Source organism: Halichoerus grypus, chromosome 5 (genome assembly GCF_964656455.1).
Source record: "Halichoerus grypus chromosome 5, mHalGry1.hap1.1, whole genome shotgun sequence".
NCBI lineage: Eukaryota > Metazoa > Chordata > Mammalia > Carnivora > Phocidae > Halichoerus > Halichoerus grypus.
The window spans coordinates 158,711,790-158,734,316 of record NC_135716.1 but is presented as its reverse complement, the minus strand read 5'-3'; the positions used below and the strand labels follow the sequence as shown (position 1 = coordinate 158,734,316).

The 22,527-nt window shown below is 54.9% G+C and overlaps 1 protein-coding gene across 1 annotated transcript in view; it reads left to right on the top strand.

Moving 5' to 3' along the window:
- Positions 1 to 22,527, top strand: part of LOC118552537 (uncharacterized) — a 65,394-nt gene that overhangs the window by 91 nt on the left and 42,776 nt on the right. Inside the window, exon 2 of the mRNA XM_078071785.1 lies at positions 56 to 762. Within this exon, the coding sequence (XP_077927911.1) occupies positions 56 to 762 (707 nt within the window). The remainder of the gene's footprint in view (positions 1 to 55; positions 763 to 22,527) is intronic.

Sequence of the window (22,527 nt, the reverse complement as noted above, 5' to 3'; positions counted from 1 at the left end):
CCGCTCGGCGCTCCGGAGCCCCACCCCACCCGCCGCCCATTGGCTGCCCGCGGAGCCGCCTCCCGCCCCCCGGCCACGGCCCCCGCCCCCCGCGTCCGCCTGCCGCCCGGCCCGGCCGCCCAGAGCTCGCCATTGGGCCTCGCTCCCGGGGTCCCGCGCGCCGACCGTGCTGATTGGCCGCTGGGGCTTCATTCACGGCCCCCCTACCGTCCGCGTACCTACTCACGCCCCGGGGGCGCGGCCGCCACGTGGGGAGTGGCGCGGGGGTGGCACTGGGACCGCACCCCCTCTCGTCCTGGCTGCGTGGGCCCCGCTTACCCGCGGCTCAGGAGATTCGGAGCCCGGCAGGTCCCACACTCCACGCGAACTGAATTCCCGCCCGTCTCCTGCCCGGGCGGCCAAGAGGCGGCGGCGGGGATTGCGGGCTCCGGGAGGCGCTCGGGCTCCGAGAAGCAGCTCAGCCCCGCGCTCTTCCCTCCGCAGTGCCGCTGCCGGCGGGCCGGGATTCCCGCGGGTCTCGGCGGCTGCGAGCGGGAGGCGGCGCGGGTCCCGGCTCGGTTCCGGCGCGGCTGCTCTCCTCGGCCGCCTCGCCTCCCGCGGCTTCCAGCCGGCACCGAGCTCTCCTCTGCGCGCCTCCCCGGCCCGTCTCGTTTTCCCTCTTCTCCTTCTAGACCCAGCGTCGCAACTCCGCCGACCTACGCCCGACCAGCCCTGGCTTCCCGCCTCATGCGGGTTCTCCTTCTCCCGGGCTCCGCGGACCAGGTGAGTACCGCGCGGGCGATGCTGCGGGGAGACGGGAGCTCCCGTAACCAGGCCGCGTTCCAGGCTTCCCGAGGGAGAGGACCTCGAGGTGCAGACCGAGGCTCCGGGGAAAACGCCGCCGACGGGGGTGGTGGACATACTGGGCCCACGGGTATCTGTCCCACGCCGCTACAGCCTTCTCGCTCCTTCCCTCTGCGTGACCGGCTCATTGGCCGGGGTCATGACGGGGTCACGCCCGGACGCGAAACTTGCTCCCGGTGAGGAGTGGCATGGACTTGGGGAAGGGCGGCTCCAGAAATCCTGCGTGCAGGCCAGGAGCTGTCCAGCCTCGCCTGGAGCTCTGCGCTGGAGCTTAACGGACTTGCGGGGGGCGGGGGGGGGGGGGAGCTGAAAAGGGAATTGAGATGGAGGAAGCCTTGTTAGAAAGGTGAGGTGTGTGCTCGCTTCGGCAGCACATATAGAAAGGTGAGGTGTGCGATTCGGGGATCTCCTCTTCTCCCCAGCTCTTTGAGGACTCCTTGAAAATCCTGAGTGGACTTGCACCTCAGCGCAGCTACTCTGTGCTTCTAAGCCCCACACTGGGCTGGAGGCCAAGTGTAGCAAGCTGTAACCTCTACCTCTTTCCTGCACTGAGGCTTGAGTCTCAGGGAGTCTTCCAGCTGACAGCTCACTTCTTCCCCCCCCCCCCCCCCCCCCCCCCCCCCCCCGGTCTTACCTCCAATGGGCCCATTGGAGGTAAGGGCCCTGGGGTCTCAGATCACAGAACTGAGCTGCGGGTCCAGTTAGACCCTACTGGGCAAGTTAGGACTGTAAATAGAGCCTCAGTGAGTGAATAAGGGTGATGGGGGCTCAGATGGCAGCTGCAGTGGGACTGGTCCTCAGGGTGGCTGGGGCAGAGTCCACAGTGACAGGGGTCATCCTGGGTACAGATTGCTCCTCCAGGCCCTGAACACCCATAGACCAGCCTCTGGCTAGCCCTCAAGGGATGGGGAGTGGAACAAGGCACGGTCCTTGTGTGGTCGTTGGCCACTGTCCTGAGCAGTCTTCCTGGGTACCACCCTTGCTGCAAGAGCTGCGATGGAACTCTGTGTCTGAACCCAGCTAGGGATGCTTGGCTTTCCTGGACTCTGGCCCAAGATGTGGTCACCTTGAGTCACCTTTCCTCCATAAGATCATAAAGCACTTGCCTTCCTGGCCCCTTCCCCAGGCTCAGGAAGTAGGGCCAAGGTGGGAATTCTGTAGTGAAGACTCCTCTCTCGCCAGTCCTAAGCAGGCCAGCATGACACTGAAGCTTGGGCTTCCTGCCTGGGCCTGCTGCCATCTTTCTGGGCAAGAATAACTCTGGTCCAGTCTCTGTAGCTCTTGGTTTTCCTCCCTGTAAATTGGGACTAACATTACCATAGGCAGCCCACCTGCCTCACTGAGGGTACTCAGTGGGTGATCTGAGACAATGGGGGGTGAAAGCTCTCAGGAAGGGCTTTTACTCTGGTTGTTTCTATTATGAGTGCCCGGTGAACAGGCATGTCACTCCCCCTTTCTAAACAAATCTCAGTTTCGTTATCCGTCGAGTGAGGTTGTGGAGGTTTGGAGCAGCTGACCTCTCAGTCCCTTGTAGCTGTGATGGTCTGATTCTATGAATCTCTCAGTTCCTGTTGGAGGAAGGGAAGTGTCTGGACAGCGGTCAGGTGTTACGATGTCCAGCCTTTGAATTGCCACTGAGATTTGAAGAACAGTGATCCATGGGCACGATGCTTTATCGAGTGCTTTTGCATTCATTCACATTTTACCTGCACCTCTCAGCCCTGTAGAAGGGCCCTGAGAGTATTATCCCTGGGGTGGAGATGAAGAAACTGAGCTTGTCCGAGGCAGCAGAACCTACGAAGGTCCCACTCTTCATCATGCTTGCTCCCATTGCTGTGGGGTGGGGGCAGGCGCTGGTAGGGCAGTGGCTTTGGCTGTCGCAGCAGAGAGAACCCACAGCCCCATCTCTGGTAGCTCTCCGGGGGCAGGCCAGGGCCAGCTGGGGCTTCTGAAGCCAGGTTCCCAGGTGTGTGCTGAATTGAGAGGTGTCTGCAGCAGAGCCAGGCTCCTAGGTTACCAGCTTGTCAGCCAGCAAGTCTCCTTCCCAGTCTCCCCTCCATTCCCCCCCCCCCACCCCGGCAGCCCTGTGACTTTGCTGTTTTGCTGGTTGTAGCCTCAGTTCTGTCATTTTAAAACAGGACAGCAATGCCTGCTTCTCAGGACAGCTCCGGAGCTCTAGTGTTGGATACTGCCTCGGGGCTGGCAGTGTGGACTAGGGAAGGGCAACATTCCTTTCTCTGTTGTGGAAGTTTTAGACTCTCCAATGCATGGATTTAGTCTGGAGTCAACATTTTCTTGTATTTGAGAGTTAGGCTCCCCCCAGAGGTCTTGACATCCTTCTTGCTTCTGCTCCTGGAGGTTCTGGGTAGGACCCCCGGGGGCTGTGACATGCCCATTGGCAGGGATGCCTGCAGTTCAACAGCCCCTCTCTCCGGGAGCCCCACCCTTAGAGAGCCGGTGGGGAGAAATTGGGGCATGGCCTTCGGATGCCCACCTGACCCACGCAGACGCCGAATGGTTTAGGCATGTGGATGGATGTGCATTCACACATACAACACACAGATACAGACATGCAATTTAGCCTAGGGACAAACATCCAGATGCACAGTAGGGACACATGGAGTCATCCTATTAGGCTGGAATTCATAGTCATACAAACCGACACACAACAATAAACAGACATGCGTCCCAAAGGAAATGCACCCAGAACATGCACACAGGCTGCAGTAGGCTCGAGTAGACATTCCTTCATGACACAGAAATAAAGGAGACCTGCAGGCCCAGGGGTCACAAGCATGGAAGCTCTCACCTGGCAGGCCAGTTCCTACATATAGGCACACCCTGGTGTTCGCAAATGTGAACACACCAACACACTCACACTCTCTCCCCCAGTGCTCAGATACAAAGAGGCCAAGCCTGCACATTACGGAGACACACAGATGTATCCCCCCCCACCCAAGGAACTAATATATCCCACACAACGGATCAGAAGGCAGAGGAGGGCTCGTGCCCAGCTCAGAGTTTGGCCCGTGCCATTCAGCAGCAGTGTGGGTCCCAAGGAAGCAGGGAAGCCCTTTCTTTTCCTATTTTTTTTTTAAAAGATTTTATTTATTTATTTGACAGAGAGAGACACAGCGAGAGAGGGAACACAAGCAGGGGGAGTGGGAGAGGGAGAAGCAGGCTTCCCGCTGAGCAGACAGCCCGATGTGGGGCTCGATCCCAGGACCCTGGGATCATGACCTGAGCCGAAGGCAGATGCTTAACGACTGAGCCACCCAGGCGCCCCTCTTTTCCTATTTTTATTTTTTCTTCTTCACTTTCCTTGTCTGTGGAAGGCAGCTCCCAGCGAGGCCGCCGCCAGTCTCAGAGGCTCGTGGGCCTCCCTCCCCAGCGGGGCCCCTGCTCAGCCTGCCCCCAGCCCTGGAGCTGCCCGGGCTTTCCCAGAGCAGTGCGGCCTCCTCCAGGCTCTGGAGTGTGACCGAGCGCCTGCTCATTTGACACAGGTCACCGAGCCTCCAGCAGATGGGGCCCTCCCTGTGGGGGTTCGCGCCGCCGGAGGGGCGGCAGGGGAGGCTCTGCAGGGATGAACTCCAGTCCCACGTGTTCCTTCTGCAAAGCCCTGAGTCACAGACACCAACTCTGATCTACATTCACACTCCTGCCTGAGAGATTCGGACACGGCCTCTAGAAGACAAGCACACTCACTATCAGCACTCGCGCAGCCACATGTGGACTGTAATATTCCAGGCACACGCCCCAGACGGGCAAGCCAACACATCGGCACACCGAGCAAGACCTGGGAGGGAGGAAGAGGGGTCGGCTGGGGCTGGCTGCTTCCCCCCTTGGCCTCTGAGTCCCTGTGCTGTGTCTTGTCAGTCCAGTCAGTGGGTACTTGGAGTTCAGGAAATGCTGGGAGCAGGTGCATCTGCAGACCCAAGGCCTTTCGCTGCTGGGGGGAACACAGGCTCCAGGACCCTCCCCCTGAATTCCTTGCTGTTAAGTCATGAGTGCCAAGAGAAGCTAGGGAGAGGCAGATCTGGGCCCGCGGGAAGGGCTACTATGGGAGCAGGTGTCCTAGGATACCCTCCTGTGTGCATGGGCTTTGAGGGTTTGGTGGTAGGGGACAGGCCCGGCTGGGAGTGGGGGGACAGGACGAGGCCAGCACTCAACAGCCAGTCTTCTCCTCACACCCTGGATCCTGCATTTTCAGAGTGTCAAAGGGTCCTGGGTTCTCTCTTGGCTCAGACTCAGGCCTGCTGGATGACATCGGACCAGTCTCAGCCTCAGTATCCTCATCTGTAAACTGGGCAGGGAGGTCCCTGGTAGGTTGCTTGTGAAGGCGAGATGAGATCACTGCCCTGATGGAAATTTGGAAAGTGTGACTTGGTTTTTTGCCCCGGCTGCTTGGGGTGAGTAAGAGGCTGTGTGAGCAGGAGTGGAACCTGCCTGCTCCCCAACCAGTTCTTGCTCAGCGGTGTCGGGAGCGACCACGCCCACACCCTGCTCTTCCTGGAAAAGAGTCTGGCAGGGTCGTGTGGTCACAGATGCCCACCTGGGGCAGTGCTGGGGTCCCTGTGTCCGTCCGCCGCCTCCGTGCATGTTGGTGCCAGCTAGCCAGATTCACAGTGCCTGCCACCATCCAGAAAGCTCTCCCACATGGCATAGGAGCACTATTCTGAGCTGTCAAGCCCTCACCTCTTCCCCTCTGTACTCAACCCCTCCAGGTGCCTATGAAGGAGCCAGGAGCCTGGTGAAGAGGAAGGGAGGGGCGGGAGGGGTGCTGCTGCCTGTGGTAAAGGAGGAAGCAACAGCTGCACCAATTTAATCTAAGGGTCCCTATTTCTCAGTCTGGGGGAAGGGAAGGAGGGATGGAAGGTGAACTATCTCTTAGGGATGAACCTTTCCTTGCATTTTTTCCCGCTGCCTCAGCCCCTGAGCCTGTGGGTGGGGGTGGGGGTCCTCCCAGGGCATCAGTAGAATATTCAAATTAGGGGTGGTCAACTGCTCTTAAAATTTACTTTCATTTTTAGCAGACTGGCAGCCTCTGAGCTGGTGTTAATGCCCACAATCCGGTTATGCAGAACACGCTCTCTGCAAATCGGTAAATCATTAGCGGGGATTAATCACTCTGAAAGGCTGGGGCTGGGTTTGAGTTTCTTTATTTCTTTTTTTACTTTTTTTTTTAAAACACACTTTTTATCTGGATGGCTGCAAAATTCACCACCACAGGGTGGGGTGGGAGCAGTGAATGATAATTGAAGTCTTTGTCACCTTCATCAGAAGAGTGAGGTGCCTTCCGGACCCCCGGTGTTGACTCTGTGCCCTGACTGAAGGTGGGGAGTGGGCAGGTTGGGTGGGGTGCAGGGGAAGAAGGGGGTTCCCTTGTGTTTGTGTGTGGTACAGTGTTTACAATAGTGTGTGTGGGGCTTGGTGTGCTTGTGTGTGTGATGACTGTGTGTTGGTGGCCTTGCATGAATTCGTGTGTTTGTACTTCATAGATGTCCCTAAAGTATTTGTGTGCTTGTGTTAGGGTCCCTGTGCTTGGTTGGTGTTAATGTGTGTGCATTAGTGTTTGTAATTGTGTCAGAAAGTGTTTCTGTTTGAGAGTGGGTTCAAAGACCACCCCTCACCCTTCTCAGCTTCCAGGAAGCTCTAGAGAGCTGGAGGAAGGTCCCAACTTCACCTGCTGGGGGTTGGCTCAAGGTTAATTTACATATTCACTAACCGCTTGGTCCCCAGCTCTGCTCAGAGTGACTGAGTCCGGAGGGAGCCCCCAGCCCTGCCACCCCCCTTCCGGGGCAGATGGGGGGGTTAAGCTCTCACTGAAACACCTCTCCCCATTCCACCCCTAGAGGCTGCCTCCTCCACCCATGGACCAGGAACATCCAGCACCCCACCATTCCTGAACCCCCACTTCTGCACAGCTGAAGTACACACAACTCTAGCTCCTGACAGGAGCTCTGTGGTTGTGAGGGGAAAGGTCTCTTTCCTTCCTGATCCGGGCTGCCCCTGTGAAGGCTCTGGGAGAAGGAGGGTCATTCTTCCAGCCAAGCTGGAAGACCAAGCTGATGAATGGACGGTCTCCCACTTTATGCCCACACTGGGCCAGCTTCCTATTCCCCTCTCCCTAGCCTAATGCTGCCCAGCTCTGGAGAAGTAATTACCCTCAAATGAGCGAGTAATGACAGTTTTAGGGTGTTGGGCAGAGATAGGAGTATGGGGATGAGGTCACGGGACTTTTTCCTTCCAGCCAGGCTCAGAGTGTGAGTTAGAAGTAAGACTTAGTGGGCTTGGTCCTCACATCCACCCACTCTTTCCTTTAGCCCCCCTAGCCCCGTCTGCCTGCAGTCAGCTCGGGGAGCCTGGGCGTGACTGTCTGCCATGGCACAGATACCCTGTACTCATGTGCATATGTCCCATTCGTCGCCCTGCTGTATGTGCCTTCCTCCCCTCCGCGTAATAGATTCGCCTGGAGTCCGAGGCAGGGACAGAATGGTAGGGCTCCTTGGCTGTTACAAGTTGGGGGCTCCGGAGAGAGTTGGTCGGGCTCCGTGTTGGCTGTCCTCAGCTTTCTTGAGGGTAGCAGGTGGAGGGTGGAAGTGGCGAAGGAGGATTTAGGAATTATATTTTCCCAGGGACCTCTTAGCATCTTTATGTATGTCTGGTGGCAGACATCTGTCTGAGCTTAGGATAGCATCTGCCTGAGCTAGAGACAACATCTGTTTGAGGCTGGGACACCTGGCTGAGCCCGGCACATTATCTGGCCCCGGGACAGCTTCTGTCTGGGCCCAGGACATGTGTCTGAACCTGGCACAGCATCTGCCCGGGCCTGGTGCAACATCTTCCTGGCCTGGGGGCAATGTCTGTTTGAGCCCTGGACATCTGTCTGACTTGGGGATGTCTGCCGAGCCCGGAATAATACCTGTCTGAGCCCGGGGCTGGACTTGTCATCGCAGATAAAATCACCCTCGAGCCTCAACTTTGGTTTGTGGCTGAGAAAAGAGTATATGGCAGACTCACGGACCTGCTCTCCTTTCGACCAGGCAAGGACCCTTAGGTAGAGTGCCTCAGTCTACCTCCCTTTGTAGGCCCATTGGCCTGTTGGCTCTGGGCACCTTAAGGGAGAGCCAAAGCCTACACCTCAGTGGCTCCAGGAGAGTAATGTTGAAAGAATGTGTAAGGGGCGTAGATAAGTCAGAAAATCTGGGGGCTGGTCTAGGATGTCTAGGATGAGTCTCCCTTCCTCCAGTCCCTGTGTTGAGTCAAATCAGAGTGCTCCCCCAAGACACAACTCAGACATGTCACTTGTCTCCCGAGAAGCCTTCCACTGCTCCTTACTGTGTACATTGTTAAGTCCAAAGTCCCCAGGGGTCCTGCCTCTGCCAACCCTCTGTATCCAGCAGCACGGAGTTTCTGTTCCCACAAACACACGGGGCCCTTAGGGTGCCCTAGCTTTGCACGCGCAGTTCTTTCTCCATGGAATGCTTCCTCCCCCCATTCTTCAAGTCCTAGTTCAAGGGTCCTGTGCTCTGGGAAGTCTTCTTGCTCCCACTCTAAACGAAACCATGACCTTGGCCCTGCTTCCATGCTGTATTGTGCGGACCACCTCGGCGGTAGCATTTCTGGGCCTGCACCGTCGTTCCCCTCTGGGCGTCTCTTTGTCCTCCGGGGCTGGGAGATCCTGGGGGCAGCTGGCTCTGTTTCGTCTCTGTCTCTCTAGCACCCAGCCCAGTTCCTGGTCTGTAGTGGTACCAGTCAAGAACGTCTGCTAAATGAGCACGTGGGTGTGCCACTGTGATCTCATTTCCTTCTTTTTGTAAATGGAGGTGGGGTGGGGACTTGGAAATGGTGGATACGGGCTTTTAGTATCAGAAGGAAGTAGACACTGGCTTTCGGTCTTAGAAGAAGTGGGCTTCAGAGAAGAGGGCGTATCTTCTTGTTCGTACCTGGTGAGGTGACTCAAGCCACGGGGTGCTGGGTCCCAGGCCCAGGGCACCCTGGACAAGGGCCTGGTCCTGCCCATCGTTCTCTATCCATGACCAGGGGAAAGATGTACCAGGGGGGCTGCTGATGGGAGCAAAGAGCAGCAAAGGTGAATCCAGATGTAACAGCCTCTCTGTGGACTATGGGGATGGGACTGAATCTAAGCAAGGAGTTCCCTGCCGTGGGTCCAATCCTTGTCGGCAGGTGGGAGAACCAAGGCTGGGCTTAGCTGGTGTTCGGGAAAGTTCCAGGGTTCCTAGTTTCACTTTTCCTGCCAGACGGGATGTCATGTAAGGTGTTATGAATATAAATGTTGTGTCCAGAGCAAACTGTTCCCCCTGGTCGAACCTACCTGGCATCTGCCAGGTTCAGAGGGATGTGGATTCCCAGGAGATTGGAGAGAGGTGCAGAATGGTGGGGAGGTAGCTCCCAGGACAGGGTCTTTGCCTTGATAGCTTTTATTCCACCAAATAGGAACATCTTTATAGTTTTTGCTGATGATAAAGGCAATACAGACTCATGTTTTTGTAAAAATCCTTTACCTCAGAAATACATGAAACGGAAAGTGGAAGCCCTTCATTAATCTCTCTGCCTCACCCCTCGTAACTACTCCTACTGGCTATGTCTTTCCAGAACGTGTTTGCATAGACACAAGCTATTTAATAATAGCGAAGATTTATTGAGTGCTTACTATGCGCAGAAACTGTGCTAAGTGCTCCTACCTGGGTTCATACATTGCAGCCTCACCAAAGCACTCAGAAGAACCTGAAGCTCCAAGATGAGATTAGTGATCGTTGTCCAAATGTGGCGGGTGCTTACTGGGCGCCCGGTGCTACTTTAAGTACTTCCCACGCTGGCTCAGTGTCTGCAGGAGCTAACGTCTGGGAGAATGCATGCAGTAGGCACTCAGCAAATGGTGGTTGATATTCCTGACTTGGAAGTTCGAGAATCTCAGATGATGAATCTGGGATTGTTCAGTGGACCCCTAGATGAGAGGGCTCTCGTTCCAAAGCCCCTGCGCCGCAGGCAGCCTCCCTGGGACTGGGAGATGCTGATCCAGCAATGAAAGATGTAGATTCCCACCTTGGTTTGCATGTGATTTACACATATTTATTTATGAGTGTCTTTGATTCATGTCAAAGTGCCTCAGTGATTTTTCTGCCGGGCTTCCGGGTCCTGCTGAGGGCATGGCTAGTGGGGACTGGCTGTAGGCTCGGAGTGTGCACGTGTGGGCTATTGGGTGGGATGAAACTGACAGCTGTGGATAAGTGGGTGGTGGCTAGAGGGTTGAGTTGTGGGCAGACCGGAGCCCAGGGTTCTGGCGTGGGTGATTTGGGCAGCTGGTAGGAGTGGGGGGTGTTTGTCAGCACACGGCAGGGTCCAGCAGAGGGGCTGGGGCAGGGTCAGAGCTCCAGGCACTGGGGTGAGTGACTGGCGAGACTGTGGGTGGCCTGTCTTGGAGAACCCAGGGTGCCAGCCAAGCTTTCTAGGTAGGAACTCAGACCTGAGGAACCAGGGCAGGATCTGGGGTTCAGGGTAGGACACATGGTGGTGGAGGGCTTCCAAACAAGGCAGAGGATCAGAGGTAGGAGGGGAACTCCCTCCAGAGCTCCTCCCCCTGGTGCTGCCCAGGGCAAGAGTCCCCTGCTGGGGTGCTCTGGAGAGGGAGTGCTCTCTGCAATCAAGGCCTTGGGAAAATCTGCCAATCAGCAAGAATATTCTGTGTGCTGGCTGTGCCCAGCCCTGTGCCTGGCACCATGGGGAAGACCAGTCCCAGCCTGCAAACCTTGGCAGGGGAGCTGGCGAGATAAGGAGGGAAGGGCAGGCCCCGACCTTCACTGAAGGTTGCATGCCTGGCACCGTGCGGCACTTTCATCCATTACCTCCTTTGATCCTCAGCAGGATCAAAGGCAGTGACTGTCTTATCTCCTCATTACAGAGGAGGGAGCAGAGACACACAGAGCTGCAGTGACTTGCCCAAGGCCACACAGCAAGTGAGTGGAGGAGCTCAGATTTGAACCCAGCTCTTCCTCATTCCATAGCCCTAGCACTTAGCCAGTTTCTTTTGTCTCAGCCAGGTGTGAAATAAAGGTAACACCTACCTTGCCTAATTGTTGTGGGGGTTAAATGAGCTCAAGTGTGTAGGGAGATTAGCAAAGAGGCTGGCGCACAGTAAGTGCTCAATAAAAGATTTTTTTTTTTCCCTCAAGTGGTAGAGCAAGGATTCTTAAATTCTGGTCTATTGGACTCTACTGTTTGCATGCTACCATGGTTTTTGCCAAGGCTAATTGGGAGGGGAGGTGTGGTTGGGGACAGGGTGTGGCCTCCTCTGTGGGTTGGGTGAGCCCTTGCATGGACACAAATGGTCACCAGTGCATGGGAGGGATCATCTGCCAGGCCAGAGCCCCTATGGCTCAAGTTCTAGCTCTGGGTAGGGTGGGGGCACTGAAACTCTCTTGTTAGGATTGCCTAGATGTGTGTATGTATGTGTATGTGTACTTGGTGAGAGTCCTTGACTGGGGAAGGAAAGACAACTTTGGGGAGAGGGGGAGCTCTATGAGCAGACAATGATAAGGGCCCTTTCTCATTTCCAGCAGCAGAGACTGGAATCAAGTGGGGGCGTGAACCATGTGAAGATGTGAGGCAAATCACTCCTGGCAGAAGGGACAACAAGTGCAAAGGCCCTGGGGTTGGAATGGGCTTAATGTGTACATCTTCCTTGGTAGCTATAGAGACAATATTGATTTATATCTTCTAATGTTTGAAGTAGAGTAGCTAAGTGGGAGCAAGATTCACTCATTCATTCATACCTTTTTTTGGGGGGAGTACAGAAAATTTCCTTTATACATATATATTTAAATTATGTCTCGATTAAAAAAATATGTATATATTAGTTTCGGAGAGCATAATGATTCGATATTCACATACACTGGGCCATGATCACCACAAGTCTAGTTACCATTCATCACCATACAAAGTCACAATTTTTTTTTTCTTGCGATGAGAACTTTTAGAATTTACTCTCTTGGCAACTTTCAAATATGCAGTACAATATTATTGACTATAGTCATCATGCTGTGCATGACATCCCCATGACTTATTTATTTTATAGCTAGGAGCTTCTACCTCTTGACTCCCTTCACCCATTTCGTGCACCCCCCATGCTGCCACCTCCTGGCAACCGCTATTCTGTTCTCTGTATTTATGAGTTTTGTTTGTTCGTTTGCTTTGTTTTTTAGATTGCACATATAAGCAAAACCATATGGTTTTTGTTTTTTCCTGTCTGACTTATTTTATTTAGCATAACACCCTCAAGGTCTACATTCATTTAGACATTAACTCAACAAATATTTCGTGCCCACGTTGTGCCAGGTACCATCCTAGGTACTGACGGCTGAACACTTAGTGAGCATAGACTCTGTTTCTAAGCATTTTACATATCTTACTTTTTTTCATCTCCGCAACAACACAAGGGTTGGGGAAGCCTGCGGAGACAGCTGGGCTCCTTTTGATTCCTCCAGTCTCTTCCCATCTCCCAGCCATATCGGGGCACCTAGCTTCTGCCACCCAGAAAGACCAGGATCCCCACAGTGGGTGAGGCAGGGTGGTCCTGAGAACATCTCTGCTCCAGAATTTTTCAGGTTCTGGCTGGACCTTGCTCAGGGTCAGGCCCTGAGCTTCCTGGAAGCTTCCCAGCAGACTGCAGCTAGAGAGGTTGAGGTGCCTCCGTTAATCCCATCCAGCTAGGCCTGCCTCAGAACTTCCTCTCCCTGGGGCTCTCAGCCACATCTTCCCTGTCCTCCCCTTCTGCCGCTTAGGTCCTGGCTCCCTCCAGCCCCCTGCATGGCTCAAGCCCTGTCCTCCGGGCTCTGCTCAGGGAGCCCAGTCTCAGCTTGGGGCTGAGGCTCCTGGCAGGGAGAAAACAAGGTGCCATTCCTGCTGTCTGATGGCCCTGTCCCAAAACACTCCCTGTGCTTTGCTAACTCTGCTGGAGGCAGCATGGGTGGTGCTTACCCTACCTGACTTCCTCTGTCCTTTCCTTAAGATAGTCAGGGTACAGGCCTCAGCCACAGTGGGCGTCTTAGTTCCTGACCACCCACCCACCCTGTGTCTGTGAGCTGGGCTCTTCACTCTCTCCCATAGGAAAAGGGACAGGAAGAGGAATTAGAAAATTTGCTTGAAATTCAGAGGCCAAGGAGGGAGTCTGGTGCTTTAGTCAGTCTTTGGTGAATAAAGAAATCTGGCAAAGGGAGTTTTCTGGGTGGGTCGAAGGAGAAGGGAGGTCTGATACTGATGGGCTTGCTAACCTGCAAACCATGACTCCATCCATTTACCTATCCACCCAACCAACTCATCTACCCACCCACCCATATCTATCCATCTACCCAGGCACCTACCCATCCATCCATCCATCCACCCACCCACCCATCCATCCACCTATTCCTCTATTCACCTGTCTGTCTGTCCAACCATCCATCCATCCATCCACCCACCCACCTGCTCATCCACCCACCCATCTGTCCATCCACCTACCTAGGCACCTACCCATCCATCCATCCACCTACCCACCCACCTGTTCATCCACCCACCCATCCGTCCATCCATCCACCTATTCCCCCATTCACCCGTCTGTCTGTTCATCCATCCATCCATCCAACCCACCCACCCACCCATCTACCTGACACACTGCATACTGAATGCCTATCATAGTCACTGGTTCAGTTATGCTTCATGTTGTTGGAGAGCTTTTCAGTGTTTATACATTTGTGACCCTTTTGTTTATGTTATTTCCTCTCCCCACCTGGTTCTTAGAGAAGCTCCTTGAGAAGTGGGGCTCCCTTTTCTATTGCGCCAAGAAGGAAAAGCTCTGTCTTGGCTGTGGGGTTGTCAGAAGCTGCCAGGCTTGGGCACCCTGGGGCCCTGGGGAAGGGGGATCTTGCATGCCGCTCCTACCCCTGCTGGGCCAGGCTTGTGACCCTCACTGTGGCCCAGCCTGGAGGAGGCTGTGCTGCCCCAGGGGCGGGGCCTTGCTGCTTGGCGGCCTGCCTGCACTGCTGCAGGAGCTGCTGGCCGCTTGCCAGCACCGGGCGTCGGGAGTGGGAAAGTCGTGTCGCTGTGGAGCCTCTCCACACTGCTGTAGTTAAACAAACAGGCTGGGAAACCAGGGGCAGGGGCTGGCCGCCCTGTCGGCAAGAGCAGGTGCCGAGTGGGGGGACGGGGACTCAGGAGAGGTGGCCGGCTGAGCTCTGAGCTGAGGAGCTGCTGCGAACCAAGAGTTGAAGCCCCCCCTGCCCCCCCCCCGTTCCCCCCAGACCTGGGCTTGGAGAGATGGGCGGCAAACATCTGTGGGGTGGCTCTGAGCTGCCCTGGTTGGAGGTGAAACTGTGGTAGGAGGGGCCATAGACAAAGACCCAAAGGAGGACAGACTGACACGGAGAGGCAGAGGGATGTAGAGATTGAGTTTCAAAGAGAGAGAGAGAGAGAGAAAGACCAAGACAGAATCAGGTGGGAGAAGGAAGATTTGAAGGGCTAAGAGAATGGCCAGGGGAGGGAAGGCCAGGGCAAGGGAAGAAAGCTGTGGGCCCAGGGGAACAGCTCTTCCAAAGGCAGGAAGTGTAGAGCTTAATAACAGCCCCCTCCCATGTGGATAGCACCAACAGTGAACAAAACTTTTCCACTTGCTTAAGCTCATTCAAGCCTCACAATAGCCCGCTGAGAAGGACTTGGATGGGGGCAGGGATGTGTTCTGTTGTGGGGAGCAGTGGGGGAGGGGAGCTGCAAAACTGGGATGGGGACCTGAGGACCGGCCAGGAGGGGCCCCCACCCTGCGGGGATTTAGAGACAGAGCCCTTTGCTGGGCCTGGGTCCCTCAGGTGACCAAACCTTCCCTGGCTGTGCTCAGTGGCCATTTATGGAGTTGGCTGCCTGGTGCTTGATGCTCCTGCTACCATGGCATTGTTGCTCCTCGTCCAAGGAGGAGGAAGCCATCCAGGTCAGGAGGCCTCTCTCTCTTGTCCTCTGTCTCCTGTCCCCAGGCTGCCAGACTGTTGTCATGTGGGCTGTTGACGGCTGCTGGCTGAATCCGTCTCTGAGAATTGCTTTTGGTGACTTGGTGGCACGTTGCCCGAATTTATGCCCCCTCCCTGAGGGCAGCCTGCATCGAGTGGCTGGTCAGTTGGTGAGGGGTGTGCAAAGGTCAGGTCCCCTTGTTTCAACTTGGGACACTTGTGAAGGACCGTCCCAGCTCTAGAGCTCCCCATGAGCCCGGCTCCTGTGGTGTGAGTGAGCTGCCCGGGCATTTCTCCCTTTGCCCAGTGCTGCTTCCCTGTCTTGCCCTTGTTCCCAAGAGTACAGGACGGTAAATCGCCTTCATGCAAAGCTCATAGTCTCGGAGCATTTCCAGGGAATCCGACCCGTGGCACTCAGTCTAACTCTTGGGCCCCAGCCTGGGTGCCGCTCAGCTCCACTCCCCAACAGCCTTATTTTTGTCTTAATCCTCATCCCCACGGACTAGGCTGGATTCTGCACGCGGGTGTCTGTGTAGATCTGGGAGAAGTAGGAGCAGGAGGGGTTGACCGTCCAGCCACCTCCATCCTGGGCAGAAACTCTCTCCCCACCCCCAGGAGAGAAATCACGGGGAACCTGTTTCCTGTGGGTAAGCTCAAGGGCCAGGGCCCCAGCGTGCTGCCTGGCACAGGGGAGGTGCTCAGCAGGTTTGAAGAGGCTGATTTTGACACAAGGTGGCCCATGAGTGTTCGCTATCCTGAATATTATTGTTGTTATCCGTAGAAGAACACCCGCTCCTGCAGGCTGGTGAGACGGCCCTGGCCTGCGTCTAAGAGGCACACACATGCCAGGCGAACAGTTACTTCCTTAGGTCAGCAAGGGGTCTCGCGTGTTGCCCCGCATGCCTGTAACTCGTGCTCTGCAAGCCCCTCACTTTGCAGACAAGGCCAAGGGGGCGGCCCCCAGCCACACGCTGCTTCTAGGCTGAGGGAGCCCTAGGCTCCGGTGTCTAGTTCCTAGGCTGAGCTCAAGCCTCTTTTCTCCCCCATCCTTGGGGTCCAGGGCCAGGGGACCGGACAGGTCCCAGCAGTCTTGGCGGCATCTGCAGGCAGTGGGGCTGTGCTTGCTCAGGGTGGGACTATCTCAGAGGTGACAGCTGCTCCAAGATCATACCCTTGACCCCGGTTCTGTCATTGGGGGCCAGGGGCTAGCCTCTTTGGGTCTCTAAGCGATCAGAAGAGAGGTCACTGAGGTTCTAAGGAGGAGCCCCTGGCTCTGAGCCCAGTGATCTAGCTCCTTCCACAGCTGCCACTCAGTTCTGAGCCCCGCCTTTCTGTACCTGGCAGCTGCCTTTTACCTGGCCGTCCTGTTTTCACTCCTGACCCTCTAGAGCTCCACTGTCCCTCACACTGTCCCCATGCCGCTGGTGGGCACTTGGAATGTGACTAGTCCAAATGGAGATGTGCTGCAAGTACAAAGTATGCACTGGATATCAGACACTTGGTATAAAAAAAAATACATATATATATATATATATAATATCTCTAATAATTTTTTAATATAGGTGATATATTAAGATGATAATATTTTGGATGAAATAAAATATATTATTAAAATTAATTTCACTTGTTTCTTTCTTTTTTTTTTTTGTAAGTGGCAGTTAGAAAATTATAAATTACATGTGTGCTTGCATAGTATTTCCACTGGACAGTGCTGCCCCAGAGTCTGTTGTTGCCATAATAGCCAGAAGGATCCTTTTAAATTTTGGATGGGTCATGTTCCTCTTCTGCTTGCAACCTTTAAATGCTCACACAGGGTGAAACCTAAGTGCTTACCATGGCTTTGAGGGCTCTGAAAAGATCTTCCTTGCAGATCTTTTCTCCTATTATCCTCTCCCTTGTTCCCATGTTCCAGTCACACTGGCCACCCTGGAACTCCTTAAACTTGCTAAGTTCATTCCTACCTCAGGGCCTTTGCACTTGCTGTTCCGTCTGCCAAGAGTGATTTCCGCAGCTCTTCACATGCTCACTCCGTCACTTGATTCAGATTTCTTCTCTAGTTTCTCCTTCTCAGGGTGGCCTTTTCTGTCCACCCTGGCTAAAACACATGGCTGCCAGTTCCTTTCTAATTCCTTGGGCAGAGCATTTACCCTCATGTAACATTACATTACCTATTCAATTGGTTGCATTTTGATTGTTTGTTTTACCAGTTAGAATGTAAGCCTTGTCGGGGCGCCTGGGTGGCTCAGTCAGTTAGGTGTCTGCCTTGGGCTCAGGTTGTGATCCCAGGGTCTTGGGATCAGGCCCCACTTCAGGCTCCCTGCTCAGCCGGCAACCTGCTTCTCCCTCCCCCCTGCCCATTTGTGCTCTCTCTCCCTCTCTCTCAAATAAGTAAAGAAAATCTTTGGGAAAAAAGGAATGTAAACCTTATGAAGCCAGAACTTGGTCTGTCTTATTCACCAAAATAGCCCCTGTTCCTAGAATTAGGCCCAGAATAGAATAGATGGTCAACGAATCTTGGTCGAGTGACTGAAAGTTACCGATGACAACACTGAGATCCAGAAAGATAAAATTGTGCCCAAGGTCACACAGCCAGGCAGGGGCTGAGCTGGGAAGAGCTGAGGACTGTCTGAAGCCAGAATCTACACTCTGCCCACTCCAGGTCCTGTCTGCAAGCCTCTTTCTTCCCCCTTTGGTCGCTCAGGAAACACAGTTGTCACACTGGGGAGAGGGGGCCTGGCTGTGGAGAGGCAGCAGACTGGTTTTCTGGCATCTCTGATTTTCTGAGTGCTGGAGATTTCCAGGCACAGGGACTCAGCTGCCGTTGGTTGTCCCCTCCCCTGTGCATCCAGGCTCACAGGCGCATAGGAGACCCTGGGGCAGGGGTGGAGGGAAATGAGCCTATAGGGATAGGGGGGTGTGGTCTTCCCAGGGCTCAGGCAAGAGCACTGTGCGGCTAGGTAGGACACTGCTCTGCACGGTGCCTGGGGCTGAGTGTGGGGCACAGGGAGCCCGTCGTGGCCGTGAGTGAGGAGACCAAACCTCACAGACCTTGGGTTTGGGAAGACAGCAGAAGGGAGAGAGGAACCCTAGAAACTCGACATGGGGGCTGGAGCAAATTGCAGAGCCCTCTGCTGGGTGAGCCACCCTGTAAGGGTCTCTGCTCTTTGGCACCTGGGGCAGCTCAGGCTGTGCTGAGTTGCCTTTGACCCACCTGCCCACCCACCTGCCCACCACGATGGGGGTAAGAGTGCTCTCTGGGCTCTGACTAGTTTCTCTATCCTCTGTATTCCTTAGAAGGGGCACCTTGTTCAGAATGATTGGGACTTTGGAGCCTGGGATGCTGGTCTGCCTTTTCTCTGCTTGGGGAACTCCTACCTTATCTCTCTGGTCCCAGCTCAAATGCCCTCTCCCTGTGCAGAGCCCCTGACTCTCAGGCAGAGTTAGTTCTACACTCCTCTGAGCACCCAAATGGCTCATTGTTCCTACAAGTGTGTAAGCATTCATTGCTTCCTTTATAGTTATTATTATTATTATTTTGTATGACAGACTCTCCTGCTTGACTGCAAGCTCCTCAAGGGCTAGGTCTGTGTTTATTTCTGTGTTTCCAGCCTGAGGCTTGGTAGTGAGTAGACTTTCACCACCGCCGCCACCATCGTCGTCATCAGACTTGATGCCTGTTGATGTGTTCTTGGCACATGCTAAATGCGTCCTCCGCAGCCGATCACTTAATCCTTACGAGGACCCCGCAGCATGAGGCAGGTGTGTTGTCATCCCCATCTGCAGAAGTGGAGGCTCTGGGAGGCCCTCTGGGAGGCAGTGTTAGGAAGCACACAGCCAGGGCTTGAACCTTTTTCTTCTGATTCCAAGGCCAGGGTTCCCTTGGCTTTTTGGAACCAAGGGCTGAAATGACCTTTGCTTCTCTATGGGCAATACTTCGGGTGAGTCTGCAGGCAGCTGTGGGGAGCTGGGTGGAGCAGGAGGGAGCCCTGGGGCTGAAGCCCAGGGTGTGTGTAGGGCTCAGAGGAGGTGCAGGAGGACAGAGAGACCGGATTAGGGAGGGGCTGGTGCGGACGGTGAGTTGGACTCGGGTCTTGCTGAGTTTGAGGTGCCCGTGAAGTATGAGCATGGAGATGCAGTTGCATCCACGGGTCTGGAGCTGGAGGGAAATCCACTCTGGGGAAGGAGGTCTGGGGTTGTTGGGAGAGATGAGTCTGTGGGGGGAGGGGAAGGTCCGGGGAGAGTGGGTGTGAGAAGAAGAAAGGGTCAAGAACAGAACTCAGGGAACCCCTTCCTTTAAAGGGCTAGTTGAGGAAAAGGAGCTTGTGAAGGAGCCTCAGAGGGACAAACAGAAGGCAGAGGGAGGAATCAGGGCAGAGGAGGAATCAGGGCAGAGAGCTGCTACCAAAACCTTGAGGGGGCTCCAGGAGTATTTGTGGAATGAATGAATGAGTGAGTGCAGGTGGAAAGGGTTGGTGATCCCCCGAGCCCTGAGCTCACTGTGATTCTCTGCTGATGACTCAGAATCAGGGCTGCCTTGGTCTCCCCAGGACACTCTGGCTTTTTCCTCTCCCCTCCTGGACCTGCCCTCTGCTCACCCCTTCCTCAGGGAGCTAAGACAGGCTTGCTGTCCCTACATCATAGCTAGGGAAATGGAGGCTAGAGTGGACCAGACACCAGACATCCTGGGTCTTAGTGCAGGTGCATTCTGGGGGCAGGGATAGCATTTCCAGAGTGGGGGCTACCAGAGGGCTGCGGTGTCTCGGGGGCTTCTGAGACCCCATCTCTGGCCTGGGGTTTCTCACCCTGTAGTCATGGAAATCCCACCGGCACTTGGAGGGTTCTCGGAGATCACCCGGTTCAGCCTCCTCATTGTATAGATGTGAAGATCACGGCTCACGGAAGAAAGAAACTTGCCCAAGTTCATGGTCATAGAAATAATACTGCCCCGCTGCCATGTATTGAGTAACTACTGTGAACCAGCAGCAGTTTAACGCTTATCCTTTTGTTTATTCTCAGCAGTTCCTTAGTAGTCTCTGATTTTGTAGATGAAGAATCAGAGGTTCAGAGAGGTGAAGTGGTTTCTCTGAAGTCACCCAGTAGGTGGGCTTGGGCCAAGATTCAGCTTTGACAGCAAAGCTTGTGTTATTCCTCTGACCCTTTGTGGCCTCCCAAGTCCCAGAGCCCGGGTCTCCTGTTTCCCAGACCAGAAGGTTTTCTCCACTGGCCGCGGCTTCTGCAGGACCCCAGGCAGTGTTTCTGAGGAGGGGAAATGACAATCAACAAAATGGAGGGAGCGCCGGTGTCTGGCCTGGAGTGTTGGACATGCACAAAGCAAATGGGAGAAGGAAGAGCGCGGCTCCCCCTACCCCTGCCCACCTCCCATGGCCCCGCCAGGCAGGCCCCCAGCAGCCTGGCGCTCTCCCTCCCTGGGGGCTGGAGCTGCCTTTCCGCCTCTGCCTGCCCGCCTGATCGGGGGCAGAGCTGGCTTCATGTATTATTAATAGCACTGGCAGCCTTCCTGTTTTCACGCTGATAACCTGCTGGGGAGGGTGGGTGGGAGGGAGGGAGCAAGGTGGCAAAGCCTGAGCTCCAGGGCCCCTCCCCAGTCAGTAGAGCTGCTCTGTGGGGGCTGGCCCAGCCCCAAGCCTCTGAAGTTGCTCTCCAGAGCTTCCCCCATCTGAGCCCACAGCGGGAGACTGGGGCTCTCTGCGGGGAATATGTGTGGGAGGTAGACCTCTGGGAAGACCCCTCCCTGACTCCTCTAGGATTCCAAGGGCTCCAATCACCTTGGCCTCCCCAGAGGCAGATGTGCTCATATCCAGGTGGCATGGGGCTCAGGGCTGAGGATTCAGGGGTGGTGTGCATGTGTGTGTGACACAGGGAGAGAGGAGACACACACACACTGGTTCCCAAAATTCCCTGGAGCAGGGACCTCTCAGGTCCAGCCACACATGGACCTCAGGCCACATCAGAGCTGGTCTCTCCCTGCCCCCCACCCCAGAGCCTCATCATTTTCCCTTCTAGAGCCTAACTCGAGGGCCAAGGGCAGGGTACAGATGGAGCTGGCCCTGTCAGGGATTGGGGTGGGATGGGGTGGATGGACGCCATCCTTCTGAGCCTCCCTGCAGGCTGAGGTCAGTGTGTGGGCCTGCAGGGACCCATTGTGCATCTCTTCCCAACTTCCTGTTCCGTGATGGCACTTGGTAGTTTGAAATTGGCCTCGGTGGGAGTATTTACCCCACAGAAATGGACAAATGTTGCAAATCAGGCCCTTCCCCGCCCCCACAAACCGGGGTGCAGGGGTAGACTTTGACCAGCACAGTCCTGAGGCTGGCGTGGAAGGCTTTTCTCTCACCTTGAGCGTGCTGTGCTTCTGCCTTTAACCTCTGCCCAGTTGCTCCTCAGAATTCTTTTCTCTTTCACTTTGTCAATTTTCATTAACAATAATAAAAGTAGTGATAATGATAGCCAGCACTTATTGTGTGCTTATTAATTATGTTCTGGGTCTGTTCAAAGAGCTTTACTCACTCCATTCATCTTCACAGCCATGCAGTGAGTAGGTGCTGCATTATTCCCATTTTACAGATGAGGTACAGAAAGGTGGAGGAGCCTCTGAAGTCCCACAGCTGGCAGATGGCAGAACTGAGCCCCCTCCCTGGCTCTGTGGCCTCCACCGCCGGCTGCGGGAGCGTTTCTGTATGGCTCTGAGGGCCGCCTGGGCCTGCCTCCCACAGGAGTCCTTCTAGCTGTCCCGGCACCCGGGCCTCCCTGGCTGACTTCCTCTGTTGTCTCCCAGGGGCTGTGCTTTGAACACATGGGACTGCTCTTCTCAAGTCTGGATTTCTCCTGCCCCCCACCCCCAGACTGGGAGCTCCTCGGGCACCGTGCCTGGGTCTGATTCACCTGGTGCCCCCGGTACCTGGCCCAGGAGCGGCCACTCATGGAGGCAGTGACAGGGACCCCTCGGCACCGTGCTTGGCACACTGTACATACCCGTTTGTACACTGCATGAGGGGCACTTTATTGTTGTTAGGGGCGAGGTGCGATCGCCCAGCAAAGTACCGGTGCCTTCCACATGTCCTGCTCTGCGTTAGGAGCTGCGGATGACAGTGGCAAGCACAACGGACAAAAATCTTTGTCCTCTTGGAGCTTATGTTCTCGTGGAGGAGGCATACAGTGAACAAGATAAAGAAATACAGTACATTTAGTGATACATGTTTAGGAGAAAAAAATAAAGCAGGGAAGGGGGATGGGGAGTATCCAGGAGGAGGTTGAAATTTTAATGAGTCAGGAACCTGTCAGACTTCTCTGAGAGGGTGCTGTTTAAGGAAATGAGGGAGCAAGCTATGCTGTTTCTTGGGGCAGAGGGAAGAGCATTCTAGGCAGTGCAAAAGTCCTGAGGCAGGAACTTTACTGGGCATGTTTGAGCAACAAGGAGGCCACTATGCTTGGAGTAAGGTGAATGGAGGGGAAAATAGGGCAGAGTTATTGGAGCCTAGAGAAGCAGGTGGAGGAAAGAAAAGGCGGGTGGGTGTTTTCGAGGAGGAGGCACAGAGAGGGTGAAGAGAGGCAGCAACTTTGCCCTCTGCTTAGGAGAGGGACAGATGTGAGGGGAGGCAGCGGGAGAGGACTCCACTTTCTGTAGCTAAAAACAGTCTTGCAGTCTTGACTGGGTTTTTTGGCACCTTGTAGA